At 42.3% G+C, this 15,766-nt stretch overlaps 1 protein-coding gene across 3 annotated transcripts in view; it reads left to right on the top strand.

Annotated features, from left to right (window-relative positions):
- Positions 1-15,766, top strand: part of nbeal1 (neurobeachin-like 1) — a 275,988-nt gene that overhangs the window by 143,804 nt on the left and 116,418 nt on the right. For all 3 annotated transcript variants that reach the window (XM_073046591.1, XM_073046590.1, XM_073046589.1), the window contains 4 exons: positions 7,780-7,912; positions 11,194-11,313; positions 13,339-13,642; positions 14,581-14,666. In XM_073046591.1, the coding sequence (XP_072902692.1) occupies positions 7,780-7,912; positions 11,194-11,313; positions 13,339-13,642; positions 14,581-14,666 (643 nt within the window). The remainder of the gene's footprint in view (positions 1-7,779; positions 7,913-11,193; positions 11,314-13,338; positions 13,643-14,580; positions 14,667-15,766) is intronic.

Raw genomic sequence — 15,766 nt, 5'->3', positions numbered from 1 at the left:
GATAGCATCTTTGAAAAGTTAATATTCAGGGTCTGATTCTTTACCAATGTGAAATGTCAAAAATCAACAAGTATAGCTCCAGGAAATGATGGTAGCAGAGAAGAGTGGAGATGAAACAAACATGGGAGTTATTGAAAGGCAGAGAGGTTAAATAATAAAAAGATGATGGACCAAAAGAGAAAAAGTGATGGTAACAAGATGAGAAAAATTAAAGCTGGACTAATATGCAAACAAAAATGGACAGTAAACATAATGCTATTACAGCATCAGCAACCTGGGTTCAGTTCTGCTGCTGGCTGTAAGGAGTTCATATGTTCTCCCCATGACTATGTGGGTTTCCTCCAGGCAGTCTGGTTCACCCCCACAGTCCAAAGACGTTTCAAAGGTTAATTGGACACCTGTGTTGAGTTCATTGGTCTGGAAGAACTTGTTACCCTACTGGTCTTGAAATACATTTTTTAAAAAAGTGTTAGAAATAATGGAATCATTGACAAGTGTCTGAGAAAATAAATGAATACCAACCATGATCTGTAACTGCAGAACTCAGAAATATTCCAGAAGGCTGTACAGCATCTATAGCCAAAAACTCAAGTGTGTCGAGGGCAGAAGTGAGTGTAGTCACTAAGGAGAAGGTGCTTGGGAAGCTGTAAGTTCTGAAAGTGGATAAATCACCTGGACCAGATGGACTATACGCCGGGGTTCTGAAAAAGATAGCTGAAGAGATTGTGGAGGCATTAGTAGTGATCTTTCAAGAATCACTAGATTCTGGAATTGTTCTGGAAGACTGGGAAGTTGCAAATGTTTTTCTACTCTAAGAACGGAGGAAGACAAAAGACAGGGAATTATACAGCAGTGAATCTCACTTCAGTTGTTGGGAAAATCTTGGAATCTATTATTAAGGATAAGGTTTTGGGTACTTGAAAGCACATGATAAAATAAGCCAAGGTCAGCATGAACACGCACAAAATGCTAGTGGAACACAGCAGGCTAGGCAACATCTATAGGGAGAAGTGCTGTCGACGTTTTGGGCCGAGACCCTTCCGTCAGCATAGTTTCCTTAAGGGAAAATCTTGCCTGACAAATCTGTTGGAATTCCTGTTGTAGATTGAAACATGTAAGATTATTAAGGGATTGGACACACTGGAGGCAGGAAGCATGTTCCTGCTCATGGGTGAGTCCAGAACTAGAGGCCACAGTTTAAGAATAAGGGGTAGGCCATTTAGAACAGAGATGTGGAAAAACTTTTTCACCCAGAGAGTGGTGGATATGTGGAATGCTCTGCCCCAGAAGGCAGTGGAGGCCAAGTCTCTGGATGCATTCAAGACAGAGTTAGATAGAGCTCTTGTAGGTAGTGGGGTCAAGGGATATAAGGAGAGGGCAGGAACAGGGTACTGATTGTGTATGATCACAGTGAATGGCGGTGCTGGCTAGAAGGGCCGAATGGCCTACTCCTGCACCTACTGTCTATTGTCTATGAGGAAATAACAGGCAGGATAGACAAAGGAGAGTTAGCAGATGTTATTTACTTGGATTTTCAGAAGGCCTTTGACAAGGTGCTGCTCAACAAGTTAGGAGCCCATGGTATTACTGGAAAGATACTAGCATGGATAGAAGATTGGCAGGAAGCAGAGAGTGGGAATAAAGGGGGCCTTTTATGGTTAATTGCCCACGACTAGTGTGTCTTGCAGGGGTAGTATTGGGACCACTTCTTTTCACATTATCTCTTAATGATTTGGATGGTGGAGCTGATGTCTTTGTGGCCAGTTTGTGGAAAATACAAAGAGAGGTAGAGGGGCAGGTGGTGTTGAGGAAGCAGGGACTCTGCAGAAGGACTTAGACAGATTAGAAGAATTGGCACAGAAGTGGCAGATACAATACAGTTTAGAGAAGTGTATGGTCATGAACTTTGGTAGAAGAAATAAAGATGTAGGCTATTTTCTAAATGGGGAGCAAATTCAGGAATCGGAGGTGCAAGGGACTTGGGAAATCCTGCACAAGGACCCCCAAAGGCTAACTTATAAGCTGAGTCAGTGATAAGGAAGGCAAATTCTGGTAGGGCCTGTGAGTAATTGAATCATTAATAGAGAGCTGTAGTCGTAAGGAAATATTGGATAGGCTGGGTATATTTTACTTGCAATGAAGGAAGCTGAGAGGGACCTTACAGAGTTTTATAAATTTGAGGGGCATAGGAATTCAGTCGCCAGGACAGGAGAATCTTGAGAGCATGGGGGTGGGGTGAAATTTAAAGGACCTGAGCTGGTAGGTTTTTGCACACAAAGGAGAGGGGATTTTTTGGAATGAGCTACTGAAGGTGGTAGAGGCAGACACAATTACAACATTTAAAATGCATTTCTACTGGTACTTGAATGGGAACAACATTGAGGGATACAAAGCCTAATGCAGGTAAATGGGATTAGTATGGAAGAACATTCTGGATGGCATGGACGAGCAGGGCCAAAGGGCCCATTTCTCTGCTGTGCATTTTGTGTTTGTGTTAACATCATTGCATGAAGGTCAAGAGATTGAGGACATGGAGATCCGATTAGAAACAGGGCTGAGAAATTGTATTACTCAGCCAACTTTCAGTTTGACAATAAACTTGAACTTGATTGAAAGGCGATCGTTCTGTAAGTTAATTGTCCAGTATGTATTTAGTCTCGTGATGTAGAACTCAGCCTAAAGTTCCTATTCAGTACTTTTTGTGGTAGCTTTGTTTTACATCTTATTGGCAATATTCATGAGCACATGGAGATGAGTAGTACAAAAAATAATTCTGTGCGGTGACCTCTGAAGAAAGCCCTTTAGAAATTCATGGGTTTTTTCAGAAACTGACAAGCTTCCTTGTTGTCTCGGAAAACAAGTCCGATTTAACCACGATTGACCTTTACTTAGCATTTCTTTGCTTTTGTGCTTCATAGATTATTTTGGGTTTTAAATTGAGTGCAGGAGGAATTCTGTTGAATAGTTTTAAGAATAAATGATTTCAAATAATATTTATATCTTTTGTTTGGGGGAAAAAGTTGCAATCATAGAGGGGAGTCTGGATGCTTATGTGAGTAATTATGTACAGTGGTGAACTTTATAATATGACTTTTATTTAGAAAAATGCTATAGGTTTCCAATGTCCTTGGAGCAAGAATATAATTTTCTTCTTGCAATTAGTGGCCACTTTATTAGGTATACCTGTACACTTGCTCGTTAATGCAAGTATCTAATCAGCCAGCTGGTGGCGTAGTTGCATCAGCACTGGACTTCGGGGCAAGAGGCCCCCAGTTCGAATCCGGCTGGCTCCCTGGAGAGGGATGGGCTCCGCCAGGTTTCAGATGCCCAAGACACACTGTACGATGAACAATCACCAAAAAGATCGGTGCAAAAAGCTTGTCATGACGGCGCCCCAATGACTCCACCAGACACAGACACACAGACACACACACACACACACACACACACACACACACACACACACACACACACACACACACACACACACACACACACACACACACACACACACACACACACCAATCATGTGGCAGTGACTTAATGCATGAAAGCATGCAGACGTGGTCAAGAGGTTCTTTGTTGTTCAGATCAAACATCAGAATGGGGAAGAAATGTTATTTAAAAGTCTTTGACCATGGAATGATTGTATCTCAGAAAATGCTGATTTCCTGGGATATTCATGCACAACGGTCTCTAGTGAGCAGTGAGCGGTAGATCTGTGTGTGAAAATGCCTTGTTAATGAGAGACGGTAGGGGAGAATGGCTGTGCTGATTCAAGCTGACAGGAAGGCGACTGTAACTCAAACAACTATGTATATAACATTGGTGTGCAGAAGTGCATCTCTTAATGCACAACAAGTCGAACCTTGATGTGGATGGGCTATAGCAGCAGAAGAACACACCAGGTTCCACTCTCGTGGCCACTTTAATAGGCACATCCCTGGACCTAATAAAGTCATCACTGAGTGTACAGGTAGTCCCCGAGTTACAAACGTCCAACTTATGGACAACTCGTACTTACGAACTGAGGAAGGAGAATGCCATCCGCCATTTTAAGTCAGAACGTGACGCCGTTCGCCATTTTACGTTGTTGCCGTTGACACTGTGTTGAGTTTGTATTTGGCTTAAATTTTTCTTAGTAAGATTCACCCTGACCCTGCCCTCCACCCCCGTTCTGGTCGGCTGGTGGCGCACTGAGATCAGTGCTGGGCTCAAGTTCGATCCAGTGACAGATCGCTCCCATGCCGGGTTGATTTCGATCCAGTGACTCCCGTACCATCCATGCTGGGTTGATGTCGAGCTCGAAACTCGACCTCGTAAAAAAAAAACCACTGCCACCTCCAGTAAAAATTCCCACACGGAATATTGTGGAGGATCAAATACCCAAACCCAGCACAGCCCCCACTTGTCCCGTTTAGCCTGTCTCAATGTGGTGGTCCTTAGGACCCGGCGCAGCTCGGGACCTGTTGCCCGCAGTGTTTCTGTTCCATAGATGGGAAGCGATCGCAATTGAAAATAAAGTGGAAATAATAAAGCATTTGGAAAGAGGTGAAACGTCATCGGTCATTGGAAAATCGTTAGGCTACAGTCGGTCAACGATCGGAGCAATTTTAAAAGATAACGGATAAAGTGAGAATAATGGAGCATGTGAAAGGCCCTGCCCCGATGAAAACTACAATTATTATTAAGCAACGCAGTGGTTTAATTATTGGAATACATACGTTTCTTAAGTGTTTTATATGCATAGAAAGGTAAAATATATACTATATACTAAGACAAGTGTTTGACTAACTGATGCTAAATAATACCGGATGTACTTGTTCTGACTTATGTACAAATCTGACTTAAAGACGGACTCAGGAACGGAACTCGTACGTAACCCAGGGACTGCCTGTATATACAAACAGTGAATTATTTTCCCCTTGATTGCTGGTATGTATTGTGTTAGCTAGGAATTACTTTACAGGAAACAGAGGAGTCCCTGGTACTGAGCTAGGATTTAGGATAATCATTCTATAGAGGTTGTATAAAGCTGTTAGATATTGTGGTCATTAGTAAGTGTCCACTGTGGTTAGCATATCAGATGCTATTAGAACTGGGATTTATTGTGGTCAGTTTATGGGTTTTATCTGCTGCTGAGCTAAGAAATTCTGTGCTGTATACACAGTAGTTAACTGATGTTAAATGTAGAACATGTTCTGTATACACAGCTGCATAACAGGTCACAAGCTAATTGAAGAGAATTGAAGAGAACTTGTGAATATCCATTTCAGAGGAGGGTCAAAGTTACCAACTTCAACTCAACAGTTGCTTGCCCTTGACATTCTTGAATGATTTCTATTCAGAAATTCAGATATTTGGTTTTATTTATGGTAAATAGGATTCAGCAAGAGAATTTGCAAAGTTCACAATCTTCCATGTGATCTGTTGCCTGAAAATACTTGCATAAACTTTGTGAAGCACTATAATAATTGCTATATGATAAATTACAACCAACAAAAAATTTCTTACTGTACACTGATTGTTTGTGATCATTCCAGGCTTGTTCATGCCCAGGGAAGGGATTTTAAATTGGAGTTAAGATTTCGTGATTTGAATCTCTCCTGAATGTGCTGTCTGGCAGCGGAGCAAGTTTGAAGTCACTATTTAAAAGTACCGTATAAAAAGCTTAGTGATTCAGCATTGAAGTATGTCTGTGGTTTTGCTTTTATTCCACATGGGATATTGTAAGCCAAGTTTGGCAGCAAATACTCTTTTGGATTTAGTACACTGAACGCTCTCAGAAGCAGCCTCGGCACTCCCCGTGATCAGGAGTTGATCTCTGTGCTCAATTTGTAGCTCTGCAGTGCAGCCTTGGATGAAACAAAACATTTTCTTAAGGAGATTAGCTCTGTTTCCTACGCTTCAAGAAATGGTCTTAGCCTGTCCAATATTTCCCTCATCTGCAGGTGAGGTGGTAAGAGTGGGCTCCCTCACCTGTACCCCTCTGACCCTCAACACAGGTGCCCCTCAGGGCTCTGTCCTAAGCCCCCTCCTGTACTCTCTGTATACCCATGATTGTGTTAATACCCACAGCTCCAATCTGCTAATTAAATTACATTGATTGACCTTAACTCGAATAATAACGAGGCAGCCTACAGAGAAGAAGTCATCACTCTGACACAGTGGTGTCAAGAAAACATCCTCTCCCTCAATGTCGCAAAAACAAGGGAGCTGGTTGTGGACTACAGGAGGAATGGAGACAGGCTAACTCCTATTGACATCAATGGATCTAGGGTTGAGAGGGTGAACAGCTTTAAGTTCATCGGCATACACATCACTGAGGATCTAACGTGGTCTGTACATACTGACTGTATGGTGAAAACTGATTAATTCATGCTGACACAATTGTATTTCTATGCTATATTGCCTGTTCTGTTGTACATATTATTTATTTTAAATTACTATACGTTGCACATTTAGACAGAGATATAGCATAACAGTTTTTACTCCTCCTGTATGTGAAGGATGTAAGTAATAAAGTCAATTCAATTCATGTTCTAACAGTATCATTATAAATTTTTCCTGCACTCTTTCCAGTTTAACAACATCTTTCCTAGAGCAGGGTGACCAAACCCGAACACAATAGTCAAGGATTGAGGGTCACCGTATACATTTAGGTGTATTTGGAATTTGCTGTGCTGTAATGTACTGGTGTGACGTGCAACAAACAACAACATTCAACATTTATAAGAATAAAGAATTCTATATAAAAAAATAAATGTAGACATTAAAGAATGAATATGGGCTGAATTGCACATAAATATTATGTGTTTACACTGTAAACAGCATTATAAAAAGTGGTTTCAAGTGTTTAGAGTGCAATGACTGAGGTAATAGTCAGCAGGTCCAAGAGCAGCTTTACCAGTGGCCTATGTATGCAACCACTAATAAAGTGAATAACAAAACATCAACTTTACCTCTATTGCTGGATTAATTAAAATTGCCAGAGCGGCACATCTTTGAAATTAGCCAAATAGATTTAAAATAAGTTTCAATATCTGTTAGGTGTTCATTATTCTCACTCAGCCTGGAAAAGATTTGAATTACTTGACTTTCAATCTTGATTCTCCAGTGAATTGCCGATCAAGTTTGTTAGCATAAAAACTGAAATGCTCAGCAGGCCAGACAGCATCAATGGAGAATTAAGTGGAATGATGCCTTTTCATTGATCAGTTCCCTGACTTCAATATGCCCAGGGCATACTCACAGGAGCCAGAAAACTCATGAAAGGGATTTGCTGCTGCTTCTAATGTTGCCTGACTTGTTGGTGTGAATACTCAACATCTGATTTTTATTTCAGAATTCCAGCCCTTCAGGTGTTTAATATTCAAAACATGTTTGCACCTGAAGTGTAGGGCTCTCCTCTCCTTCCTCCTCCCACCGTACACTACTGGGTTCAGATATTTGAAGTAATTCCAACAACTGTGTAGTTAATGTTACTGGAAAGCCTTGCACTGAAATTGTAGGTCAGATTGACCATTCCAGCATCTAATCAACGTTATCAGATAGTGTGGTTTTAAGACATCTTGAGCCAAATTTGAGTAGAAAACATCATGTGAGTGTGGATTAAACCCCAAAAGATTTTTGGTTGATGCCAAATTGCAAATCTTTGTACAGTATGACAATGTATAAAATTGCATACAATGCTTATTATTTTTCTGAAATTAAGTTGCATAGTGGAATTTTTGCACCTATAAGCTGGAAAGACATTGCTTTACACTGCACATGTTTTAGTTTTTTCACAGCTAGTGGGACAGGGTTTGAAGCATTTCTGACATCCTCAGGAGGGTTGGTCGTAGCAGTCTGTACAAAGAAAGAATACATCACCGTAATGCTGCCTGACCACTGCTTCTGTGACTCTCTCTGGGTAAGAACAAGGATTGAAAGACTTACAGTTAGTAAATATTTTGTTACATTCACCCCAATTATCTCCATTGCCTTGCATTTTTAGATAAAAATTTTAAAATCAGCAGCCAAACCCCTGTGATTTATAGCCAGTTTCAAATGATAAAACTTTTGGTTGTATATTGTTAAGATTTCCAGCACCTGCTATTTTTAGCTTTTCAGTTGAATTCTCTGGCTTAGCAGTGCAGATTTTCATTAAAGCTTCAAGATGGTTTATGAAATATGAGACCACAGATTCTAATCTTCAGTTCTGTTACACCCATATTTTAGCCCAGGTAGGTTTGCCAGCATTATATTCCAAGAATACGAGGCAGGATGAGGGCAAGGATTATTAGTAAGGGCCACTGAAGCTGCCATTACCAATAGAAGTAACTATCGTTCACGCAGCTACTCGCCTACATTGACCACCAATCATCTGACTTGCCTGGCATCATTTTCCTGTAGGATCTGCTGCTGAACCGTCCACAGAGCTCAATGGACTGGAGGTACCTCTCAGTCCTTTCATCAGCAAATATCTCCTGTGCAATGTAGTCATTGACAGAATCTCTGACCTGACTGTCACTTGACTCTGGCCTGACGGAGACATTTCCTTGGTTTATGGGGTGCATCATGAGGTGCATTTACCCATCCTTCCCAAGACCCTTTGGCCTTGACATTGGGGGGGGGGGGAAAGAAGTAACCTCAGTTGACAATGTGAGCATGATTATTAGAGTAGTGTGAATTGCAAGTGCATGTTTTCAAAGTTCAAAGTATGATTACTATATGCAACCTTGAGATTCGCTTCCTTACAGGCAGCTACAAAGCAAAGAAACCCAATAGAAAGTCAAACACCTAATGCGCAGGAAAAAAAATGCAACAATAAAAGTAAGCAAATAATATTCAGAACTGAAATTCATGAAAGTGAGTCCACAGCCACAAAGCTTAGTCATCATTGAACTAGGAGCCCGTTAGTTGCAGGCCAAAGCCTCAGTTTAGCGAAGAGACGAGTAAACTTCACAAAGCAGTGAGTGAACAGTGGCCTGTTCCTTGCCTCCGGCTCCAACACTCTGACCTTTTCAATCTGGTCCAGCGTTTAAATTGACCAAACAGAGTGTTGATCCTCATTTTCAGGCCCGGGCCCTGCTGCTCAGGCCTCAGACCCACTGCCTCAAGTTGGCCCAATATGACCTTTCCAATTAGATCTGGCGCTTATGTCGGTCAAACTTCTGCTTGTTCCTTACTTTCAGGCCCAGGCCATGCTGCCACCATCCTTCACCTTTGAGATTTCACTGCCGAGTTGTTCAAAAGCTCACCTCCAATAGGGAAGTTGCAGACGATCGAATGCAGTAATCTAGTGGTCACCAACCTTTTTAAGCCCAAGATCCCCTACCTCTGCCTTAGTGAAAGGCAAGATCGACCCCAAATCGATTAGTCACGCGCATGCTCATCGGGCAGGAAAGACTGGAAGTAAAACCCCACAATCCGGAAGTAGAAATAATGTATTTACACCAGGGGTCAGCACCCATTTTTGCACCACGGACTGATTTAATATTGACAATATTCTTGCGGACCGGCCGACAGTGGGGATGGGGTGGATGGTGGGTGGGTGTTAAACACGACCAGAATACAGCAATACTCGAAGTAGGTTCCTTATGTCCAGTCTATTCCGCAATTTAGTTTACTTGGCTCTCAGCACTTGCTTCTGTCCCGCTTGCTCACGTTTTTTCCACTGAAAAAACTCAGCGGGTTTGTCTTTAAGTGCAGGGTGCTTGGACTCAAGGTGCAGAAGCAGGTTTGAGGGCTTCATTGCCTCATTAGACAGCCTCCAGGCCTGAACTCCAGCCTCCCGCCCGCCGCCAGAAGCCTTGGCCAGGTGCGGCTGGTCGTGGGTGGGGTGAGAGGACGAGGTCAGGGCCGGAGGTCCCGTGCCGGGGCCTTGGTGGTCGCAGTCCGGAGAGAGCAACTGACTGAGTGAGGAGTGCGCCCTGTCCCCGCCCGTCCCCCCTTGTAGGATCTATCGGCGGACAAAAAGTTTGGCTCGAGGGATGGCTTTCAGTAGATCGCAGCAAGGTAGCTGCTCTGCTACTTACGGAACCCTGAGCCTGAATTAGATTGTCTGCGAATATTTTAGCACCGGGTTCCCCACGAACATTCAGTGTGCTAAACACGTTCAGAGGCAGCACCCATCTGTCCACGCTCCAGGCCAGTACCAACGGCACTTCCCGCCAGCCAGTTACCCGAGGCCAACCAGTGATCCCTGGCGCTAGGGTATCACTGCGTTTAGGCAACTGATGACCTCGCGTGTGTTCAAGTTCAACAGTGGGCGTGACAGGGAATGAGGAAAGGTGCAGCTGACTCATCGTTTCCTCATGGCCTGGTGATTGGGGACCACTGAAGTACACTGTGTAGTGTGTGGTGGGGGAGCTACACGCATGCACAATGGGCAGAAAGAGCAGAACTAAAACCCTGCAACTCGGAAACAATCTCTCAACAGTATTTGTGTATTTATTTTTCTTTTTTTTCGGGATCAACTGGGAAAGTCTCAAAGATCGGCCAGTCGATCGCGATCGACGGGTTGGTGACCACTACAGTAATCGCTTTTGACAAAAAGTGTGATTAATAAAGTAGTTAATGGTTGTTTTTGCTGCCAGCAGGTTGTCACCATGCTTCACCAGTGCCATCTTAAGCTGGTTTTCACTCCTCAATTTGATAAAGCCAGATTAATACTAGTAGCAGTTAAAATACCTGACTCGTCCTCCAGCCGATATACAGCCATCATCTTGCTGCACATGTAATCCTGTTACCACGTAATGTAAATCTGTTGTAGCCGTCACGGTCACACTGTTAAACAGTACTTTTATGCTGTTTGAGCTGGTTTGGGTATTCCTGACCCTGCCCATCCCTCTGGCAATATTTCAAATAATATGTCACTGCCTGTGCATTATAGGACCAGCCAAGTTTCCTTTTGCAAGGATGCAGGAAATCCCGTACATGAAGGAACCATTGGCCCGGGCAAGAATGGCACCTTCCAGTCACTGGCAGGAAAATTTGAGCAGATGTTGTCAGGTTTCACATACCCCAAAACTCCATTCAGGGAGATCTAGAAACAAACTGCCCATTCATTTGCGTGCAACTTAAAGTGGGTTTGAATACCCCCGATCAGCCGATCAAAGCAACTGAATGTTGACAGAGCCCTTTGTGAGTGTTGCAACTCAAACAATACTTGAATTTGCAATAATAAACTGTGATTTTTTTGGTTAACAGCATAGTATAGCTGTGGTACATTTCCCAGCGAAGCGTCCCTTTGGTCAGAGTCTGGTGTACATCTACGTCAATGGTCAGCAGAAACTCACTGCGCCTCTCAAATTTCCCACTATGAATGAGGTAATGTTCTTTTATCCAATAATTAGTCTGTTTTCCTTTTAGTTCTAGAATTATTAACCCTAATGCATTCCATTATTATACTTTAGAGAGTGTTTATGTAGGCTTTTCAATGCTTAGACCACTGAGAACTGAGGGGATTTCTCAATAGTGACTGTCAAGAGTATACACTGAGCAGGAAGCTGTACAAGGTGTGCAGTAGGGAGCAGGGAACAAGATTTACAGAGAGACTGCAGTAACGCAAACAGTTTGACCAAAGACCGAACAACAAGTCTGCTGAGAACAGATTTTGCCACCATAAAGATATTTTATCTTTATTGTTTATAAATTGTTGGCATGAGAGTGGTCACTTAATGTCCAGTAAGCCACATTGGTCTATTCCTTGAGAGGTTACTTGTCAGCATCTTGAATTTCTGATCCACAATAATCAAACTTCTAACTTAACCAAACAAATAAATAGTAATGTTATATTTTGCATTATTTAAAATCTGTATCACTTAGATGGAAAAAAAACAATGTGGCACTTTTCCTGATCTATCATTATCCCATTGTTCTTTACAGCAAACACTTTTGTTCTAATTTAGGAAACCCGGTAAACCTTTGATGGATGTCATTTTTGAAAATACACCATCTCTATCACTGTAGCAGTCCCTCGATGTTCCACTAGGGTTGTCAGCTTCAAAAGAGAGGCCAAACAATTGGGATGTAATCAACTGAGTGGCTTACCCTAGTGCATCTAGAAATTAAGCAACGCACACAAAATTCTGGAGGAACTAAGCAGGCCAGGCAGCATCTGTGGAAAAGAGTAAACTGTCGACCTTTCAGTCTGAGACCCTTCGGCAGGATTGGGAAAAAAAGTTAGAGCAAGAAGGTAGGGGAGGAAGAAGTACAGGGTGGTAGGTGAAACCAGGAGAGGAGGATTGGTGAAGTAAACAGCTAGGAAGCTGTTGGGTGAAAGAGATAAAGGGTTGAAGAAGTGGGTATCTGATAGGAGAGGACACAAGGCCATGGAAGAAAGAGAACAAGGAGGAGCACCAGAGTAAGGAGTTAAGGAGAGAGAGGGAAATGGGAATGGGGAATGGTGAAGGAGATGGGGGGGTGGATGAAATTACTGGAAGTTCAAGAAATCAATGTCCATGCCATCAGGTTGGAGGCTATCCAAACAATATATAAGGTATTGCTCCTTTAACCTGAGTGTGGCCTCAGCACAACAGTAGAGGAGGCCATGGGCTGGCATGTCGGAATGGAAATGGAAGTAGAATTGAAATGGGTGGCCACTAGGAGATTCTGCTTTTTCTGGCAGACAGAGCGTAAGTGGTCTCCCAATCTACGTCAGGTCTCACTGATATACAGGAGACCACACCGAGAGTACCGAGCACAGTATATGACTCCAACAGACTCACAAGTAAAGTGTCTCCTCACCTGGAAGGTCTGTTTGAGGCCCTGGATGGTAGTGAGAGAGGAGGTGTAGGGGCAGGTATGGCACTTATTCCACTTGCAAGAGTAAGTGCCAGGAGGGAGATCAGTGAAGATGGACGAATGGACAAGGGAGTGGCGTAGGAAGCAATCCCTGCAGAAAGCAGAAAGGGGGGAGGGAAAGATGTGTTTGGTGGTGGGATCCAGTTGGAAGTGGCAGAAGTTTCAGAGAATTATGTGCTGGACATGGAGGCTGGTGGGGTGGTAGGTGAGGACAAGAGAGTCACTTATGGAGCGATCCCTGCAGAAAGTGGGAGGGGAGGGAAAGATGTGCTTGTGGTGAGATCCCGTTGGAGATGGCAACAGATGGAAATTAGAGTTGTTTGAACTCTATATCATGAGGCTTGAATGTGGTTTTTGCAAGAAGCCTCCATATGGAAGCTGCTGTGCTGGTGATTGCAAGGAGGTTCAGTAATTTACTAAACAGAGAAACTACTATACTTATTTCTACGTATAGTCTTGTCCAGTTAAAGTCACGCCTTTATGCTTTCTCCTATTCATGTCAAATTGTGTTAGTGCTGAAGCTTGTTAAATGTTTTCTCCCAAATTAAGCCTTTTACATCATGCTGTATTGGATCAGCTGGCCAACGGACCACTACCCCACCTCCATCACAAATCCCGGATCCTCCATTCTCGTTGTCTATCCCTTCTGGACGGGCATCATTCAGCTCAATTCTTTCACCTCCAAACTGGAGCGGACTCCTGAGCAAACCAGAATCGGTGACGAAACTCATTTCAGCAGGAACGCAGGATAGTGAGTGGGGTTCCCCGACTTCACTGGAAGGTCAGCTTGGTTCTGTTCTAGTCTTCCACGATGCATTACAACCCTCTCAAGTGAAGGCTCTCTATTTTGCAGGTGAGCAGAAGCTTTCCAACTCATCCCAATATGTGACCACCTCATTAATATTGCATCTAGAGTTCCTTTTTGCAATTTTTGAGATGACCCATTTCACTAAAGAAAATGAGTAACGAAGGACAATTTTTCTGATGTGTTTCTACCCCCTCTTTGAGAGAGCTGTTATCAATTAGTACCAGTTCCCTACTCTTTTCTTTTAGGAAGTTGCAATTAAATATGCTTCCACTTTGCTTTCAGGTAAATCAGTTTACATTGTTTTAAAAACGAACTTCCTCCTTCATCGCTATCCTTGGTCTTTTTGTTGACTATCTTCAATCCACACCCCCTTGTGTCAGTAGAAAATGACTCTCATTAAAGAATCTATCATAATTTTGAATAATTCAACCTTGTAAGAAGATAAATCCAAGCTTCTCTGGGAGATTTATGTCCTTTATCCTTGGTGTTATTTTATTGCATCTCTTTCACATCGTCCCCAAAGCCAATTGCATCCTTCCAAGTGTATTGAGTCCAGTAGTATTTTCAGGTATATGGCTGGAGTTGATCCAGAGTTTTATAATGTTTTGCCCTAATTTACTTTCTAAGCTATCTATGTAAACCTAGGGTTCTATATACTGTCTTAGTACCATTTGGCATACCAGATGATGTTTACTGATTCTCACTCTGAATTTGATTTGTTTTCTGATCTTAAATTTGAGGCACATCACAATATGTCACTTGAATCATTATGGTAATAAATGCACATATCACTCCAGCTTTTGTGTTGATACTGACATCAACATGATATTATATATTTGTTGGTCATGGCAATTGTATGAATGAACCTTCGCTTGATAATCTTACATTGTACTTAAACTGATGACAACAGCTTTTCTCTCAAATATTGGATATAACTGAACAGATTAACAGTTGACAACATGGGGAACTTTTAATGTTGACAGGCCCAAACTGCATTTCTCCATTGAAAACTCAGGAGTCGGATCTCACAGACCTCACAAACAAGCTACTCCTTCATTACACACCAAAAGTAAGTAACACATAAAATTTACGAGCCTACTCTTGGATTTTTAAAGTTCCTCTTTTACAGGTTTTCCTTTTATTTACCCACCATCCTTCTGTCTTGAAGCCATTGTTCTTGTAGAAACTGGACATCTCAGGCACTAAATTGACAAGATGCTTTGCATTATGGAAGGCTTCACCACTTGAAAAAAGGTTTTGAGTTGATGTCTGGTTAAAAGCCAATGAGGAAGAATTGGAACATGCCTAGTCCAGGAGATGTTGGTGTAGTTACTGCTCCCATCAAAGATAATTCATTGGGTTTCCAATTGGAGATGGAATTTGAAGATTCAATCTTGGATTAATGGGTGCAAGTAGTCCTATTCTACTTGCCCATGAGGGAGAGGTAGCAGATATCCTTGAATTGCTACTATCCTATTTACAACAAATGGTGTCACAGGTCAACAAGATAGTAAAGAAGGCTTTTGGCCCACTAATCTTCATCAGTCAAGGCAGTGTATAGAAATTGGGATGTTGTATTGCAGTTGTACGAGATGTTGGTAAGGCTGCATCTAGAATATTGTGTTCAGTTTTGATAATCCTTCTATAGGAAATATACCATTAAACTGGAAAGTGTGCAGAGGATGTTGCTGGTACTCAAGGGACTAAGTTGTGGAGTAATGTGGAGCAGGTTAGGACTTTTTCATTGGAGCTTCGGAGAATGAGGGGACATCCTATAGATGTGCATAAAATCATGAGGAGCATAGAGAGGGTGAGTGCATACTATTCCTTCCCACGGTTTGGGAATCAAGAACTAGAGGGCATAGGTTTAAGGTGCAAAGAGAGATTTAATAGGAACTTGAGGGACAACTTTGTTATCCAGAGAGTGATCAGTGTATGGAGCGAGTTGACAGGGTAAGTGGTTGAAACAGGTACATTAACAATATTTAAAATGCACTTGGAATGTACTTTGATTTTGGGGATTATAAATACTTAATAGTGCATGAATAAGAATGGTTGAGAGGGATAAGGGCCAGGCACAGGCATTGGGACTAGCTTAGATGGGAATCTTGGTCAGCATGGACTAGTTTCGATGCTGAAAAACTTTATGACTCTAAATATATCTCTTTC

Source organism: Hemitrygon akajei, chromosome 5 (assembly GCF_048418815.1).
Source record: "Hemitrygon akajei chromosome 5, sHemAka1.3, whole genome shotgun sequence".
Classification (NCBI taxonomy): domain Eukaryota; kingdom Metazoa; phylum Chordata; class Chondrichthyes; order Myliobatiformes; family Dasyatidae; genus Hemitrygon; species Hemitrygon akajei.
This window is presented reverse-complemented; position numbering and strand designations above follow the sequence as displayed.